We start from the raw sequence: 19,205 nt of genomic DNA on the forward strand, positions 1-19,205 counted from the left end.
AACTGAGCAGTGTCCCAGAAGGCAGAATCATGAGTGCCCAAACCAGTTAAGCTTTTACAATGAGTGGGGATGGTATAGTGTGTTCCACTGGCCTGGACCCAGCCCAACAGCTGCACAAGACAAGGAATCCTCCTTCCCAGAAGTAAAGGCCCTGCTCCTAACTAGAGACAGGAGTGCACTTACAGAGTCTGAGGAGGAGAGACATCCAGCTGGCTCTGCAACAGCACCGATGTCTGTCACAGCAGTACCTGAGGCTCAAACTACATAGTTGTGCTGTAGATGTACAGTAATTATGACATTTTTTTCAAATGCTAGGTACAGCCTTTAGACCTCTAGCTCATCTCAGCCACAAATGACAATTAGGTACATGTAAGCAAAACAGTGATTGTATGCCCTTTATTACTCCTGAAAACACAATTAGGCCAAAAATACCTTATTATTCTCGCCTCTGCTACAGAATAGATGACCTCTCCAGTTCTGCAGGCAAATTAATAATTCAATATCATTCTATGTAAAAGCAACAGGAGGACCATATCACTGCAGAAGGCTGGAAACCCTCTCCACAAAATTGTTAATCTAATTGAGTACTCATTCCTTCACACTGCAACTTAGCAATTCAATAACTTGTATAAAATCTGTTTGCTAGAGCTTGGCACAATTCCCCAGAACAAAAGTACAGGTATCATAAAAGTTATTCTGAGATTTGTCCTCTGTCTTGTTGGCATTCTTACTGGAAAGGCTGGGTATTTGTCAGGCATGGAGACGGAACAATTCCACAATCCAAAACAGAGGTCCCGGCTACATGAGTGAAGTATACTGATAAGGGAGCGTGAAGAGAAAATTATATCCATTTTGCACATAGACAGAAAACTTCCATTTCTAGTGTTGCATTCTTAAAAGGTGCTAATCAAGCCCAAAGTTATGCTAAGTGCTGTACTTATATTGAACAATCAATGGTCTAAGTATAGAAACATTTATTCTGCACAAAAAAAATCAATTCACAGAGAAAGAGTACATAGGAAGACAGAAACGTCTGTCACCACTAATGTTCCAAAAACAGTGAAGCAAATGAAAACAAGCCCATATGTAAATGAAGTTGCATGTTTAGAGACTTTACTATACACATGCATATAATATAGAGTAGGTGGGCACAGATAGGAATTACCCTGAACTTTAAGACAGCAGTAGCCTTGATGCTTATGTTTCTGATCAACACCAGCTAGAAAACCCTACTTTGTACAACTGGAAAGCCAAAATTCTGTCTGCACAGTGAAGCCAGATTTAATTTTTGTCCCGGTAGACGCTGATGTGTGACACACGAGGACATTCTAGAAGTGCATGAAGTGTTCCATCCTTGCTTCTCAATAACCAGCTTTAAATGCGAGGGTCAGAAACCAGTACTCGTTAGAATAACTCGAGCAGGCGTTCTTTGAACTCCAAGGCACTCACACGGCATACGAGTGCCTGACGCCGCGGTGTAACGGCTGCACTAGCCCTTGGCTGGGCTGATATGAATAATGCGCTTGTGGTTTCCCCGTTTATGAGTAATGTTGTGATCCCAAGCTATTAATAGCACCTGCTCTATATTGCTTCACACACAGATATGATCCCATATGCAGACAATTCATCCCGTTTTCAGTCAACAGCATCAAATGCGTACTGCAAACATGTTTCAGAATTAACGCACAGATGTTTAATTACATGAGCAATGAAGTATTGCCCCTCTCCAAAATAAAGGAAATCACTGGGCTAGTGAAAGCTTTTATTTTTTGATGGATCTTGGCAAACATATCACTAAACAGTTAATTCTGAGTTTTGCAACATCCTGGTTCCCACTGCTTTCTCTTTAATGAAAGAATCTCAGCAGTCAGAGAATTACCCACTCCACTAGGAATGCTGTGCACAACGGAGGCTGTCACAGCTCAGCAGAACTGCAACACAAGGCCAGGAAGCCCAGTAACAATTATTCTCCAAAAGGCAGAATACAGTTCTTCTCCAGGTAGCAAAAGGTTTCTCTAGACATTTTCTCTACCATATTTTCTAAGTGCAGTATTTTAGACTTCTCCACACTCGCTTTTTCCATGTCCACCAAGAACTTGAGATGAAATCTTTTGAATACAGCCCAAATGAAAGTAAATGGACAAACACCTATACAGAAATTTTTGTCTAGAGATCAGCATCCTCTTGTTCTTAATTAGGAACCAATCTCCCATTTAAACTGAGATTTAATCTAATTGTCAGCAAAAGCAGTCAGACATCTTTAAACCGCATTTGTGAAGAATATATTTCAAGCGTTTCCTCATTGTGATGTTTCTCTTCATTATTTCTATTTAGCCATTGCCAGAACTGTCTGCACATTATGGCTTCATCCCAAACAGATCATTACAAGAGACAAATACAAGCAAAGATGGGGTTACTGTAGCTGTTGAATGTCCTCATTTCTTGCAGAGGTACCAGGAAACTAGTTAAAACAGACACTTGTGCTTTCTGCACAAAAGCATACATTTCTCAGCACTATTAGAAAAATTTCCCTTCTTCTTATTTTAAGGATTATCCTCCTCTTGCGGCCTTCTCAACTTGTACAGGCAGGAATCAGCCCTTCTTTCTTTTTTCATCCTCCTTTTCCCATCAGACTCTCTCTTGCACATCACCTTCCATTTTCTTCCCTCTTTCTGACTTTTCTTGTTTAAGCTGTTTAGAGTAACCTTCCTTTACAGGTCCAGAAGACAAAGGACAGCTTCTTCAACGTGCATGTAGAAAAAGTCTCTGAAAGCTAGTTGGTTAGCATCACCGTTCATTTTCACAAATAACTTTGAAGGTGTGTCTGCATTACAAGAAACGTATGTGTTCAGGTTCATGGTCTTGCTGAGGCCTTAAATACACATCTTCAATTTTTACAGTCACATCCTAAAGTAAAAGTAGCCCTATCCTAGAAAATATGCATAGCTTTCCTCAGTCCTGTGGCCTGTCATCAGAGGTTAAGGGAGATCGGCTTCCACATGCGAAAGTTCAGAGCCAGAGAGCGTCATCTCAGAATGTTGTCATACCATCAGCCCGATCCACAAATTCCATCACATCTACAGGATTAAGTTAGCAATTACATGCTTCTTTGTGGCTTCCAAATCTGATCTGCATGCTGCTTCCAAACCCTCAGTAATCATTATGTTTCCATGTCTCTACAATTCCCAAAAGGATCTCCAACAACTCTCTAAATGGGTATTGCATCATAAATACATTAGGTCAACAAAGCTACATACTAAAAGTATAAAATAACTTCCGTATGGGGACTAGTAAGGAAAGACAAGTTCCTCCACAATATTCCATGCATAAATTTCAAGAAAAAATATCCATGAAAGACTTCTACGCGGTGCTGCTTCTTCAATAGTTAGGATCTCCCAGTAGGTGGAAGAATGAAATCATGGCTCTATTATGTGATGAAATATTCTAGAGATACAGAAATCTATGAATTTTCTGGTTATACATGAACAGGAGAAGGAGTATAACAGAATTACAACCTTTTCAGACATGACATCTTCAGTAATAATTAGTATTGTTATTTCCAGGGCAATTATTTTGAAGGATATTTCTCAGGTCTAATTTTATCAGAATCGTTGACTTTTTTTTTTTCTCCTCCAAATTAACTGCTGTTAGTATGGTAGTTAGCAAGTTCTGTTAGTTAAACCCCTAGAGATAGGGACAGGACAGAATTTACTCAGTGAAGAAACAGGTCTTCTCTTTATTTATCAGTACATGCTAAACAATCATGCCAGTCAGATCTAAACACTACCGGCTTATAGAACAGTTGCTGACCCTGGCTACAGCAGAGTGTACGCATCTTCCTACGAGATACACACTAGGTTAAGCTACGACTCTCTTCCAAGATTTACAAGCTGTTTTGTTGACTTTTACTGTATTTTAATTTTTTCAATTTGATTGCAAATTCCAATGTCATATTAAATTCAATATTATCAAATATTTTTCCTTTCAAATATTTTTTTAAAATGTTCTTTATACCTTTCTCACCGGATGGAAAGCTGACTGTTGCAATGTGCTCTCAGAGGCATGTCTGCTGATACTGGCTTCTTCAGCTAGTGACTGTGACAGGGAGGGACTATCACTTTTGTCAAGAGGAATTACAGGCTTCTGGGAATCAAGTTCAGCGGAACTCTCACAGACCTACAAATCACAATTGAGAATTTATGTTTTCAAAATCTCAGAAAGAAAAATGGTAACAAATTCACATCAACTCACAGCATACACAATATGACAAGACTGGAAAGACTCTAAAACAACAAAGATGTTCAAAGTAATCCTAAGTAGAGAGATAGATGAGTAGAAAAAGACTTATCGCTAATATTAATGAATTTGAAAAAAAAAATAACCAATAAAGCTGCTGAAATGTACAGCTATTCCAAAAGCCTGCAGCCTGCCCCTACCGGTAAGCCACTTGGAGTGCTATCAAAGGTGGGAAATCCAAAGAATTTACACAATGGGAAGTCTCAGCCACCTTTCCACTACAATCCCCACTGTTTTGAATGAGTTTCGTAGCCACCTTATTGTGCACCTTATCTGCCTTGTAGCCAGGATGCTCACCACCAAGCACCATTCCTGCTTCAAAAGCAGGATTCTTACCAACAGAGGAAAAGGGAAGAAATTAGCCCTGCTGACAAAACTGTGACAGAACAGCATGTATGAACACCGATGAAAATCGTAAAGGACGTGATGCAGTAGCAAGAGCAGTTACTAGTCGAATGGGAAATAACTCTCAGACTGAAAAAACTGCAGTCCTCCAGTTACCTACTCACAAAGGAGGACTGATGATGCTTTTATTCTCCTGCCTGCAGCTCCCCCTGTCTATTTAGAGGGTTAGATCTTTAGGATCAAGGTTGTTTATGCAGCACTTTACAGAAAATTTTGGCCCAGTCTGCATGAGGCATGAAGCCTCTGCTGAATACAAATATAGACAAGACAATAACAGAAAGTTCAATCAAATACACGAAATCTCAAAGGTATCCCCCACTTATAAGCTTAAATTGACTAAATGCAATAGGAAAAACTTCTAGAGAACTTACTTGTGCTTCATCTTGGATTTGTTGCTGAACTGGGGCTGGCTGCCTCACTATGTAGTTGATTTGACCAACTATGGTCTGTTGAACATGCTGAGGTGGCTTGGCTTGGTTCAGCTGCAAGCTGGACTGTCCTTGGGCCTGCAGAAGAAGCTCCAGATCCTTCTTCATCTCCTCCAGTTCAAACTGGTGGTGCATTATGTCCAGGCTCTGCTGGATGACTTGTTTGTGGGTGTTCTCATTCTGACCTGATGGTGGTGACGCTGGTGGCAGCTGCTGCTGCAGTGGTGGCTGCTGCAAGTGGCTAGATTTTATCTTCTGGAGATGACCAAGTTGCACTTGCACAGTTGATGTCTGCAAAGAAGCTTGTGTGCGGAATGGCTGTGGATGGCTCATGTGAACTTGCTGAGCCTCATGCGACACAACAGCGTAACCCAAGGGTGCAGTCTGCTGCGGCTGCTGGGATGGTAAGTGTTTTCCCATCCTCCTGGACACATTCTCTGGCTCTGACCGCGACTGCTGTTCTGGCCCCGACTGTGTTAGCTTCATAGACTGGGGCGCACCCCTTTGCTCTTTGTCATGTTGTTGCATGCTGTACTGCAGAGGAAAGTGCTGCTGATGGAGTTCAGGAGGTTGTCGGAAATTTTGATGGTGGTTTTTGTCTTGGTAAGAAGGCTGAGCTTTGTTTGAGTGAGGTACACTGAGGCAGTGCGAGCAACACACAGGAGTAGGACACTGAACTGCAGGTGGAAACTGATGTGGCTGGCTATTCACAGGCTCCAGCTGCGATGCTGGTGAACGGTGCCCATGATACAAGGAGGTCTGTAATCCTTGCACATTTCCACAGAGTAGCACATCTGAGTGAGAAATGTGTCCACCTTCCACAGTGAAACCCCCTGGAAAAACCAGCAAATTTACTCCCTCCTGTAATCTTGACAAATTTACACAATAAAAACTGTGAAGAGTGGCCATTTCTTTGTCTTCATTTCATAAAATATCATATCCAAACAGTCCTTCAACATACCTTCAAGATAAATTTTTCAAGATTTTTCAGCAATTTAAAATCACACCAAACTCCCACTGATGTCAGCGGAGCTCACGGTTGAATTACCAGCAAATGCTTTGAAAAATTTACCTCAACTTATTTTACTTTAACAGATGGATCTGGCTTATACTTTCATTTTTTACTGAAGTATGAGCATATCTTCTCATCCATAAGCACCAATACAAAGGACTGCTTCCAGGGTGAAAGTGACAAAAATAAAAGAGACTGATGTTATGTAGGTGAGAATCATAAAAGCTAGAAATAGAAGTGACCTGCGAACTCATCTTGGCCATGCTTTTAGTCAAAAGAAGATTATTCCCTGTAATACTTCTGGTAGTGTTTTACCCCATCTGGTTTTATATATCTTAAACTGGGAAGAGAACCAATCTTTTAGACCATTGATCGGCCCACCAAACTGATTTACTGTAAAAACCCACTGCAGTTTGGAAATTTATAGCTGGTGGGAAACAAAGTCACAGTATGCACATCCATTATATAAATAACACTGTAATTATACAGTCAATGTCTTAAAGTCATCTTTGTGCCAGTTCATTGTCTCAAGCACTGCTCAGGTCCCTTGGCCACTAAGATACCAAAGGATCTGAGGAGCATGGGCATGACTGAGTTCAGCTGCCCCTGGTTAAGGCAGAGGAAACAGCACAAGGCCCACTGCAGATATTCCGTTTCACCCAGGGTATTCCTTACAGGACCGCCAGTCGCAGTGCTGTACAGAGCTATGGATTGCTGGGACAGAACTGAACTTCAAATACATCGGGCAAAGTCAAGGATAACCAGTGATGCTACACTTTAACAATTTCAGTAAAAGTTGTTTAGTCCTGCACAGCGTTCCCACTAAACTAGTAGCTGTGTTCTCACATCTCGATTTTGTGAGACTGTCAAACATTATATTTATAGAGTGTATCTTTAGGTAATGTTTATAAGGTAAAATTTATATATAACGATGTCTTTTACCAGGTGAATTGATATAACTGGAGGGAAAAAATAGGAAAGTTCAGACACACTAGCTTTTCTTCAGAACATGACAAGCGGTACAAAACTGGAAGTCAGCGCAAAAAAGGATAGTCCTTTAAGGAAAGTACTGTATTGTCTATATCTGTCTTGTCTAGCTTTGGGCACTTGCCTAATAAACAATGCTATATTTCTCTTACCCAAATTGGACAGTTGTTTAGTCCAGTAGGAGGGATCCCAAGTAAATCTGATCTTCAAAGGAGGGCCTATGTCTGAGTTACAGTTTGTCTCTAACAAGCGCTGGATCTGAAATACAATCTGATGACAAATCAAAGGATGATGATTTTATTCACAATTATAAGATTAAAAAAAAATCTTTTATTTGAGAAACATTAAATCCTTAAAACAGTTCTCACATTTAGTGCACGACTTCAATTTACTGAGAAAATAAGTATTGCTCTTACCAGTTCTTTACTGAAGAGAAATGGGATGCTGTTTTTACTGCACACTGCCCAACTGATGAAGTTCTGCACATGTTCTATCTGTCTGCTTAGAACCACAACACCTTGCAGTTGTTGCTCCAATTTCTGCTTCCTTTCACTGGTGATTTTCTGTTAATAATGTGAATCAGCAGAAGCTAGTTGTCATTCTTCAGACACACGTAATATATACAATCACTGGCACTACTTCATGCATTATTTGCAGGGACACTGTTATTCAGAATCTCTTTAAACCACCGATCATAAAAAGAAAGTGAATCCTATTCAACAGATATGTCTGAATTCAGGAAGAACAATGACTTCTTCAGGAGCAAACAACCTACATCATTCTGGCCTTGGTTTAATGAAATAATGTAACTCAAGAAAGCTGTAGAAGTTGGATCAAATTTGCACCTGGACCACTTTCTTGTCTCTTACAATACATAACAGAAGAGACCCAAGAAAGAACATAAAAAGAAGGGAAACATGCAGCATTTCCTTAGAATGGTCTTCCAGTCTCCCGCAATTCATGATTTAGGGACTACAAAAACAGAGGCTACTTTATGACCCTCAGTGTATTTTCCTATGAATTTATCCAATTACTTTTGAACTCATGGACAGTATCTTGCAGCAAGGAGTTCCACACTTACTTACCATTTATGTGAAGACCTATCTGCCCTTGTTTGGTTTGAACCCGACACCTCCCGATTTCATTTGATGCTCACTACATCACTTCCAACAGAACACTGTGCATATACTTCGAGTGTATGCACAGTTCAGTCGTGCTTATAGATAACTCAGACAAACACTGAAATGTTGTCAAAACACATGAACACTGAATTTACTTCATGTTTAATAATACTGAAATGAGAACACACATTTCTCTTTTTTGAAGAATTACTCAGCTGAGTAGCCGTATTTGAATCAAATATGTAAGTTCAAAGGTAGCCAGCGAGTGCCTTGTCTTTCCAATGCCTGCTAAAATTACCCAAGAATTACTAAGAACTGGAAATTCTGATCAGCTCTGATAGCATTTTTTGTCCTCAGCACATTTCACAATAAAATCCTATATACTCCAACTGGACATTCAAAGTGTGAAGAGTCAAAACTGTAGGCTCTGTTAAAGAAAGTAGACCAGAGGAGCATTTTCAAAACAGGATATTAAATGTACTGCTAGCGGTCTGCTACAAATCAAAAATTAAATCCAGAAGCTAGTTTGTTTTGTAAGTAAGTACTCAAAAGGTACACACATATTCTCTGTAAGTGCATTAGGAAGTGTGGTTAACTCATGACAAGCAAACATTTTGCCACTTCATCCAGAATCTTTGTCAACCATTGATTCCACATAAAATTCTGCAGAAAATAAAAGAAATATTTGAAAACATAAGCTAAGGGACAATAACTCTCACGATCTATATTCCTTTCATTGGTACTGAGATTAAATTTAATTTAGTTTAATTTCCCAAGGTATCAAAGAAATTAGCCTTACTTACTTCAAGTTGTTCAAGAAGGATGTTTGTTCGTTTATTGATTTCATTCATCAAAACCATCTTGGCCATTTTTATTTGATTTTCTACCTTTTTGTATAAATGTTTTACTTCAAGCAACCTATGAGTAAGAGACACACATCCCTGGATAAGTCAACTGATATACGTCATTTATTCAGAGCTTAGTAGTTATTTGTTACAAGAACTGATCTAACTGTTAACAGAGAACTCGAAAGTTGTACAATTTCCCATAAGTTCTACCACACTTCTCTTCAAGCACAGAATCACAGAATTGTAAAATGGTTTGGGTTGGAAGGGACCTTTAAAAGTCATCTAGTCCAAGCCCCCTGCAATAAGCAGGGACATCTTCAACCAGGTCAGGTTGCTCAGAGCCCCATCCAACCTGACTTTGAATGTTTCCAGGGATGAAGCACCCTCTGGGCAACCTGTTCCAGTGCTTCACCACTCTCATTGTAAAAAATTTCGTCCTTATATCTAGTCTGAATCTACCCTCTTTCAGTTTAAAACCATTGCTCCTTGTCCTGTTGCCACAGGCCCTATTAAAAAGTCTGTCCCCATCTTTCTTAGGAGCCCCCTTTAAGTACTGAAAGGCTGCAAACAGGTGTCCCAGGAGCCTTCTCTTCTCCAGGATAAATAACCCTAACTCTCTCAGCCTTTCCTCACAGGAGAGGTGTTCCATCCCTCTGATAATTTTTGTGGCCCTCCTCTGGACCCACTCCAACAGGTCCATGTCTTTCCTTCACTGAGGACTCCAGAACTGGACACAGTACTCCAGGTTGAGTCTCACCAGAGTAGACTAGAGGGGCAAAATCACCTCCCTCAACCTGCTGGCCACACTTCTTTTGATGCAGGATACAGTTGGCTTTCTGGGCTGTGGGCACACACTGCCAGCTCATGTCCAGCCTTTCATCCACCAGTATTCCCAAGTCCTTCTCCTCAGGGCTGCCCTCAATCCTTTCATCCTCCAGCCTGTATTGATACTGGGGATTGCCTTGACACAGGTGCAGGACCTTACACTTGGCCTTGCTGAACCTCACAAGGTTCACACAGGTCCAGTTCTCAAGCTTGCCCAGGTCTCTCTGGATGGCAACTCATCCCTCAGGTGTGTCAAGCACACCACTCAGCTAGGTGACATCTGCAAACTTGCTGAGGGTGCACTTGATCCCACTGTCTATGTCATTGATGAAGATATTGAATAATACTGGTCCCAATACAGACCCCTGAGGGACATCACTTGTCACTGATATCCATCTGGACATTGAGCCATTGACCACTGCCCTCTGGATGTGACATGCCAAAGAACAACACCCAAAAGCCAGTCTTAAGTTCTTTGTCAGCAAACACACACACACAAAAGCCATATCTAAAAACTTCCACTTTATACTAGAGTATAAATAGATTTATACTCTTTCAAGGTGTTTGAAATGGGTTTTATTAATGCAGAAAGCGATCCAACAGCTAACAAATACATAAACAGTAGTCAAAATCCAGTTCATATAATGAAATATTTTAATTTTTATACAAGTCTTGACTGGAATTGCAGCTTGTTTTGAAGTTTCTTGAAGAAATAAGGTACTTTTTAAACAGTCTTTATTTCTAATCTTTTCGAATTCTAGTTCAGAAACAGATTATACAAAGAAATCTTAACTCTAAAGTCAGCTGTCAGATGTCTTATAATGACTATGGAATCATGTATTACAATGCCATGACCTGACAGTACTACTTAAACATGAATTTGATATTTTTTAATCTTCCTATTATTTCCTACCCTCCAAGAAAAAAAAATAGCATCGGCATTTACTTCTGTTAACCTACATTTAATGAAAATACTATCTTTACTGATCACCCATTTTCACAAAAAAAAATGCATAGCAATTACCTGTCTTCAATCTGTTTAGCTGAAACCTGAATCCCATTTTTTTTCTCTTCCACTTTAGTTATGACATTTTCCAGGATAACTCTCTGATTTTGCAAAGCTTCATCAAGATGTCTGAACCTGTGAAAGAAGGGAAAATTCTCACACTATGTTTTTTTTCTCTTAATAAGTAATCACCTTATCAGTAGATAAGTTTAGGGGACCAGCTGTCTTAATACCTGTCTGGACATGATCCCCTGCTTCTTTCCTACTACAAACATTCTCTGTGACAGCTAAACTTTATCGCCTCTCATATAGGCAGGCTCATCTCACGAAAAGTGTCACTGTGTATAGACAATCCCTTACACGGCTCCCACACTTCCGCAGGCAAGCAGCACGATTAGGTGTTAGTAACTCTGGTCTTGAACGGTTATGATGTCTTTGATAAAGACAAACAGAAGTATTTGAACCGTGCTAAGTATTGAGTTCAACTCGTGCCTTTGAGCGCAGCCACAAGGAACTATATGCATGCATAGCAAGTATCTGGGCAGACAACACAAGAGGGAAGGTAACACTGCTGAGAGCAGCGAGCGATTCTGCGAGGACAGTAAGCCATGTGTAACACTGTTTGGGCATAAGACAACTGAACGGAGTTTGCTGTGCCTTTTAAGTTTGGACTAGCCTGTAACTTCAGCTGACAGGAAATGCAGATGAACAGTCTGAAATCTAAATTAGACACAGTTTTAGACAGGATTACAATTAAGTAATCAGTGTGTGGTACCTGTGTTCCTTATGCTCCGTCAGAAGGCAGCTGCGGCAGGTAAGGGTGTCGCAGGTCTCACAAAACAGCTTGAGAGGCTCTTGGGTATGCACTGGACAAAATAAGGAAAACTTGCCTGCTTCGTCTTCAGTTGCTGAGGAATATAAAGCAATGGTGTCATTGACAAGGATTACTATTATAGTTCAGAAAGAGTTGCCAAACTCTCACAATTTTATTAAAAGTCTTGATGTTATTTTTAAAAGATCCAGACCCTGGAACCATCGATTAAATGAAGTAGAGTTTATACTTTTTTTTTCCTGGCCTTATACATCCTACAAACTGAGCATATCAAAGGGGTTCAGAAATCAGTCATCAAACCAAATTCATATTGTCCTCTAAATTCTCATGATTTTTAAATGGCTCTCATGATTTTGGGCACCTGCTTCGCGACTTTGAATGCCCTGGTCTGGCAAATCAGTCAACAAAACTGTACTGTAAAATGTAGAAAAACAAATTATTAAATAAACGTGAAGTCATAGCAGAAACAAGGAACTTGTGTTTGTTGTAAATGCAGTACATAAACTTCAGCAGCTAGGGGATACTGATATTAGGCACTAAAACATGTTCTTGAAAGGATGTTCTAGAGAGTAACATGGGGAAGAGTAAGAATGGACAGTGGATATGTAAAGTGGAAGCATTGCCCTGTACAATCCATTCTTGCCTTCTTTCCTGGACATGGTAGAATTGTTTTAGAAAGAAGGAACACTGTCAGTGAAAGAATGCAAAAAAATACCTGCTAAACCATGGTAAACCAAAACCCCTTCCAATGAAGTTAGACATTCACAAGCACATCTACATTAATAGTTAAGGTAGGGAGGGAGAAGCTCTTTTCTTGGATCCCAAAAAAACACAGACTCCAGAGTCTTATTTTATTAGCCAGTGTAAGGACCATCCATCATTATTACTGGTGAAAAACATAATTTTCTCACAATGGTCAAAAAGCATAAGCAATGCTAAAGCACAGTGACATATTTATGCAGGTCACTGTTCAAATCCTCTGTCCACAGAACCATCAACATTATTGGCACACAGGGACATATATGGGGACAACAAGAAAAGCATATGATTGCATCCTCAAAGCATTCCTACAAAGACACTATCCCATTATTCTTTACCAACATATGAGAAATTAAACAAAACAATCACTGTTAGATAACACTTATTGATACAAACTTTAAACAAAATAAAAACGTGACTTATTTAAATATCATTATTTGCTCATATGAAACAAGAAAAATGTTTCCATTTTCCCACACTAAATCTGTCCTACTTATCCAAACATCTAAAAAAACCAACTTGTGGCAGGGACCACGCTGTCATCCTGTAGCAAAAGAGTGCCCTGTATAGAACCGAGCCTCTGGAGCGATACTATGGCGCTAACACGGACACACTGTCTGCAAGCACTAATTCCGTCACTTTATTTTCAAATTGGAAAATGCACAATATAGAAGTAGACAGGCTAAGAAAATCTAATGGTTGACAAAGAGACTGAAAATATGGAGAGTATACACGGCATGCTCTAAAGAAAATACGCCAAATCTCCTACTTCTTAGATTGCTATCTAAATTTAATTTCTGGGATGGTTGATTGACTTCCTCCAGTTCAACTGGTTTTCCCCTTCACCTTCTTAACATACTGCACAAGAAGATAACTTGTGATAGATTGATTAGGCCAAGATTTTTATGTAACAGTATTGCATGGTTTACATTGTTACGAATTATTTACTACAGTATCATGCTTTATTTTTCAAGAAAGTTGATTGGTTTTTATTGTTATTGAATCAAATGCTAATAGATAGCATTATTAAAAGAGAGAATTTGATCAGAGTTGGTTTTAGCCCACTCAAATATTTTTTTTCTATCAAGGTACAGACTGAACTGACCTCAACAGAAATTTTTTTCTGATTGTACTACGAATATGCACTTTTGCATTGAAACCTGCAGCTAACTAAGCAAATAATATGTAACCAAGCAGATTGTATAACCAATGTATAACCAAGGTGGATGTCAAAAATCACCTTTTCCTCCCCTATGGGGTCAGATTTCATATCTTAAAAGAAAAATAAGAAGCACATAACAACTGTCAATTTTCATGAGTTGGAAAAGCCCCTCTAAGTGTTCAGCACCTGCAGAGCATTGCAAGTTGTTTTTCTGAAAACTCAAGATCAAATTATTCACATTAAACTCCAACTTATAATGAGATGCAGTCTTTAAGGTCCAAGTATAATGAAGCCTAGTAACAATCTTATATAACAATTTCTCCACTTTTCTCTCTCTGAAGGCTTCTTTAGCCTTTGGGTGATTGTAATCATCCCAGAGAAATCAGTGGGGTTTTTAGTATTGTGTCAGATTTAAGAGACAAGCAGATTTCAAATACAAACTACAGATAAAAATCAATGTTATCTAATCACAACACAGACCCACAGCCTCTACCACTAGTAATTCCCTGATTCAATTGACATACCAGTGAGAACTGCCACTGAGCCATAGTATTCTCGACCTACTTTAAACTCAGCTCAGAGCTACACTCCTCAGTTTTAAAATAAGTTAAATTCCTACAAATTAGATGCTAAGCAAGGGCACAAGCCTGTTTTTAATAGGAGCTGGCGTCTTGACCACAACTATCCATTTTAGCTTCTTGAAAAGAAACTCACTTGAAGAACAAGGAAAATTCAGTCACCAAAAATTCTGAATTAACATCATTCGAGTCACCATTTTCTACAGTCTATATTTTCTTTATCTCCAGTGAATCTCTTAAATAATTAACAGAAAGTTTTAAATCTCTGTTCCTCTGACCAGTTTATATCAACCTTGGAAGAGTTTGGTGTTTAGTTGCCAGCTGGGCTGAACCACAACACAGTCTCACCTTGGCTAATAGTGTCCTCCCTCAACTTGCACAACACACAATGACTCAAACTGTGATTTTATAGGTTCATACTCAACCTTGAGAGACTGAAAGAAAAGGATAGTGTAGCAAAGAGAAAATGACTCCTTTTGTGTACTAGCCTATAAGTAGTTGGTATGTCAGTACCAGATCATTTACTTCTAATGCAGTTTTGGCAAAAGGATTGTTTCTACTCAACTGCAAAGCACAGATTTCCACTAAATGAGGAAATAATTTGTACTAATACTGAGTGCCCTTTTAAGAAAGTTGGGACTGAGGTAGGAAGAGGTTCTGGTTTTATGACTAAGCGGTGTGAGAGCTCTACAGAAGTTTGAACTTAAAGTCACTTATTTCTAGTGCTCATGCAGACCTTTCCAGTGAAAGGCTTGTTCTACAGAGATTATTCCTCCAAGACTGCTGCTTAACCGGTCATAAAGCTTCAGCCCATTTTCCCAGTTCTCTAGTGCTCTGTAAATTCATTCCAGAAGCAGATTTCAATATTTTTACATCTTGTGGTTACAGATCCAGAAAGTTTTCATGGGTTTTTGGGTTGCCTTTTTTTTTTTCCTTTAAACTGTCAGGAAAAAATCAGTGTCTGTGAAAAACTGCAAGTAGTGCAGTTTAACCCATCCATGAACCACATCTCAGCATCTCTTCATATCCATAACCAGCAGTGATAGTCTAGCATTCACAAGAGAACTAGATTTTTTGACAATACGTCCAGAAGAGGTTCAGCTAACAAGAATACACTGGAGCAACCACACAACGTATAAATGTTGGTGGGAAATTTGGGCGGGGTGGGGGGGAATCAAAGCAATGTCCAGTGTGTGCTATTTTATCTGGTTTTATGCTTAAAAAACAAGGTCTGTTTTTCAATGTAGGAGTTCATAACAGTTTTTTGCTGAACAACTGTGACACACACCAATCCCATAACTTCCCATTCCAATTCTCAATAAGCATGTTCAAAACAATGAAATCTAACTAGCAAAATCCCCCTCCCCAATCTACCAGATGTTACAGAATCCCATGGAGATGAATAAAATAAAGCTGTTTCCAAACAAGAATGGAGTCATTTCCAATACCAACAAGCCCTCACAGGGAATCACTTACCAGTGATTCCAGTGAGTCAGGAGGAAAACCAAATCAGGCTTCTTTAAGATTGTTTTCTTCTTATACAATATGGCATTTTTCTATCCCAGCCTAGTCCTGCTCCTCCCATGCCCTTAATGTCTAAACATAAATTTGAATTAAGGGTAAGGTTCTCAAAATCACATGAATTTGGCACAGTGGTCTGCAGCACGACCTCAGGAGTCACCAGGCTAAGGGTTCTGTCTGGCAGCCAGCTCAGCCTTTCAGCTGCGTGAGCTGGGTCTTACCCAGCAGGCAGTTGATGGCCCAGGAAGGAAGCAAGAGGATGCTCCGGGTAAATGGATGGGCCCCGTGACAGAGTGCTGCAGGGGCTGATCGGGTGCGTTATACAGAGCACAGGTATCATGAAGGAAGGAGCAGAGAGACAGGTTTCCCAGGGAAGCCGGGCTCCTTCAGTGCTGCCACTCAAGGAAGACATTGTTTATCAAAATGAATAGGAACAGGCAGGAGTCAATGCATTTGGTGGTTGTTTTTTTCCTACTTTACCCAGGGAATCTTTTAGTTTTCAGACGACTCATAAGAAAGACTGACCTTTGTAAAGGAAACTGCAAAAGATTGTTTGAAAACAGTTTAAAGGTGCAAGATCAATGGGATAGAGAGTCTCTTAATGGTTACAAGGGTCTACAAAGAATGTGGCTGTTGTTTACAAGCACCATGCACAGACTGAAGGTGGCTACTGAATCTGAAAGTAGAGTATGCTTTACTTCCAGAAAAGGGGGGAAAAAAAAGTAAAAATCAGTTCTAGTATATCCTAGTACTTGCTTTCCTTGAAATATCCTGAGGGGATAGCTATGTCCTAAATAAATAATACATACATAAATAATAGTAATTAAAAAAGCATAGATTACATTCCAAATAATTTTTTAGATTAACTAGCCTATATATACACTATCAACCTCCTTGTTCATTTCTTTTTCAGCACTCACAATTTAGGAATAAAAAGATGAGAAAGAATTTTAGTTTATGTGTTTATATCTTGTTATTTATACAGCACACACAAAACCACAACTAAGCCACAGGTATATTTTCTTACCATTATTTGTCAACAATATGAGCTGGTAACCTTACTCAAAGTGAAATGAAATTATAAACAGTTGGAGCCTCAAAACCACAGTCCTTATCTTGCCATCAGCTCAAGAAGAAAAACATACTGTCCACCCAATCAGGGCATTTGAGGGAGGACTGGAGGGATTTTATTATATATTATTCTCTAGAAAAGACCCAGAAAACATTTAAATGTCATCTGTGCTTTTTTATTATTACTATTCTTACGGACTTTTTTGTTTACACTCTATTTGGCAATGGCATATCATATCTCAAGTGCCTCAAACTCTGATTGATATGAGCACCCAGGACTTAAAAGAACTCCATCTATGGCAAGCATAAAGTATAGGCTTCTACAGACAAAATCCTAAAGAAAAAAAAAAATATAAAAAGTATAATCAGTGGGCTACACCTATGTTTATTCTTTGTTCTGTCCTTCATCTTCCTTATGAAGAAGAATGATAGTGCCGCACAAACAACTTCATATGTGAGAAAAGTGCAAACTTAAATCATTGCATAAAATTGCAAAACTTATTTTAGATTATAAATTGATTCCCTAAGTTTAGGTTAGCATACTCCTCAGCAGATTTCTGGCATCTAATTAAAGAAAATAATGAGCAGTAATAGGAGATGATAATCCTTTCTGTGGATCATTGTTGTATAGGGATGAGACCTATTTGCCAGTGGGCTTCTTTTGTGCTTGCTGATGGCAATATAGTGGTCACACTCAGCAGCCACATTTTTCACTCCAGGCTTAGAAAAGGAACATCCTGTAGTGATCACAGCATTTTGCTGTCTGTGACTCTCCCTCCCACATCTTGTCCATAAGCAGAGGAATTGCTTTATGATAGTTTCCTGAAGGAAATTACCCAAAAGAGGACAGAAATACTGAAATTGCAAGGTTTGTTGCTGTTGTAGCCTATCAAACCCTTGCCCATCACTCTGCAGACTGAAAAGGCATGTGGAAAAGATAGTCTCTGTAATACAAAAATATCCAAAACTTTTCAAATACCTTGAAACACCGAATGTTGCAATGGCCCTAAAGATAAGAAAAATCACAGTCTCTCATTGATACATACATATTCTTCTGAGTCACACACACAGAGCATGGTGTCTGTGGCACAGAGCCTGCAACTGCTCCTTTTTCAACTGAATAACTGATACGAGAAGAAACAAAACTTTGAAGAGCGTCTTCAGTACCTGTGCAGTCCTTCAGGGATACAGACAGGAAGCGGTCTCCAGTTTCCTTGCTGTGTCTGTGCTCCTCTGTACATGAGCTGCACAGCCACTTATTGCAGCTTGTACAGAGACTGTGAGCAGGTCTCTTCTCTTTACACGTGGAGCAGCTCTAAGAACAAAAAGTGCAATTACATACAAGGATAACAAATCAGCCATACAAATTGTTATCTTTAAAAGACTATGGTGCAGATTGGAAAGCTCAGTATTTTTCTTCCTCAGACCAATGCAATTCAAGTGATTTTAAGAGTCAGGTTATTGTTGAAAAAGGAAAAGAATAAAATTAAGATTTTAAGATCTTAAATCAAATTGGTTGTCTTTCTGTGCTGTAGCACAATCAAGCATGATTATGACATGATGCAAGAATTATTCAGCAAAATTCTAGGGTCCATGTTACATGTGAAGTCAGAAGAAATAATCATAATGACTTGTTTCTTGTGAAATGAAAAAGCCATGAAGCTATGAAATAAGACTTGCCTGATTTCAGATAAGGAGGATTAGGTTGAAAGTTACTTTTGAAAGTGAGTAGTGTGCTTTGTAACCCCTTTCTGTAAGTGTGGTACTACTTACTGATGGCCTTAACACATCAAATGAGTGTACCTCTTACTTATGTATACATACATATATGTGTAAATATTTAGACAGATATAGATATTTTCTACTTCAGAAAAGATCGTCTAGGTTGCCAAGTAAATCTGTGAAACATTAAAGAGTCAAAACATAGCCTATCAAAAAGTTTTTTAATCTAACTACCATTTCCTTTCTAATCACAACATCATGCTGCAGCATTTTACTGTACCATTTCAGTGTCATTCATTAATTTCTGTGCTTTACTAATTATTTATCAACAAACTAAAAAAACCTATAGTCTAGAATCCACTTCTGCTTTCATGTATATGAATGTAAACCAGAGCTACTTCAGCAGAGCTGCTCTAATGCTACGTTGCTTTATTTAAAATTGGAGCTTCCTCTACGTGCTTTAGCATTGCACGAACTACTCTGATACAGTGTAATTGCCAGAAAAATACATAAAACATGCCAATGGTAAGGCAATTTAGAAAACAATATGGGGACATCCACGTAATATTAATGAAAACTTTCCTATTTTCTAAAGAGCTGACCAGAAACGAGCTCAATTTATGTGCTGATAT

General features: G+C 39.0%; 1 protein-coding gene across 1 annotated transcript in view; it reads right to left on the reverse strand.

Moving 5' to 3' along the window:
- Positions 1–19,205, reverse strand: part of TRIM66 (tripartite motif containing 66) — a 53,792-nt gene that overhangs the window by 19,124 nt on the left and 15,463 nt on the right. Inside the window, exons 3-10 of the mRNA XM_086613407.1 lie at positions 18,019–18,166; positions 11,704–11,836; positions 10,947–11,063; positions 9,053–9,167; positions 7,545–7,691; positions 7,281–7,398; positions 5,073–5,962; positions 4,015–4,176 (exon numbers count right to left, since the gene is read on the reverse strand). Of these exons, the coding sequence (XP_086469533.1) occupies positions 4,015–4,176; positions 5,073–5,962; positions 7,281–7,398; positions 7,545–7,691; positions 9,053–9,167; positions 10,947–11,063; positions 11,704–11,836; positions 18,019–18,166 (1,830 nt within the window). The remainder of the gene's footprint in view (positions 1–4,014; positions 4,177–5,072; positions 5,963–7,280; positions 7,399–7,544; positions 7,692–9,052; positions 9,168–10,946; positions 11,064–11,703; positions 11,837–18,018; positions 18,167–19,205) is intronic.

Source organism: Tauraco erythrolophus, chromosome 6 (genome assembly GCF_009769465.1).
Source record: "Tauraco erythrolophus isolate bTauEry1 chromosome 6, bTauEry1.pri, whole genome shotgun sequence".
Lineage (NCBI taxonomy): Eukaryota > Metazoa > Chordata > Aves > Musophagiformes > Musophagidae > Tauraco > Tauraco erythrolophus.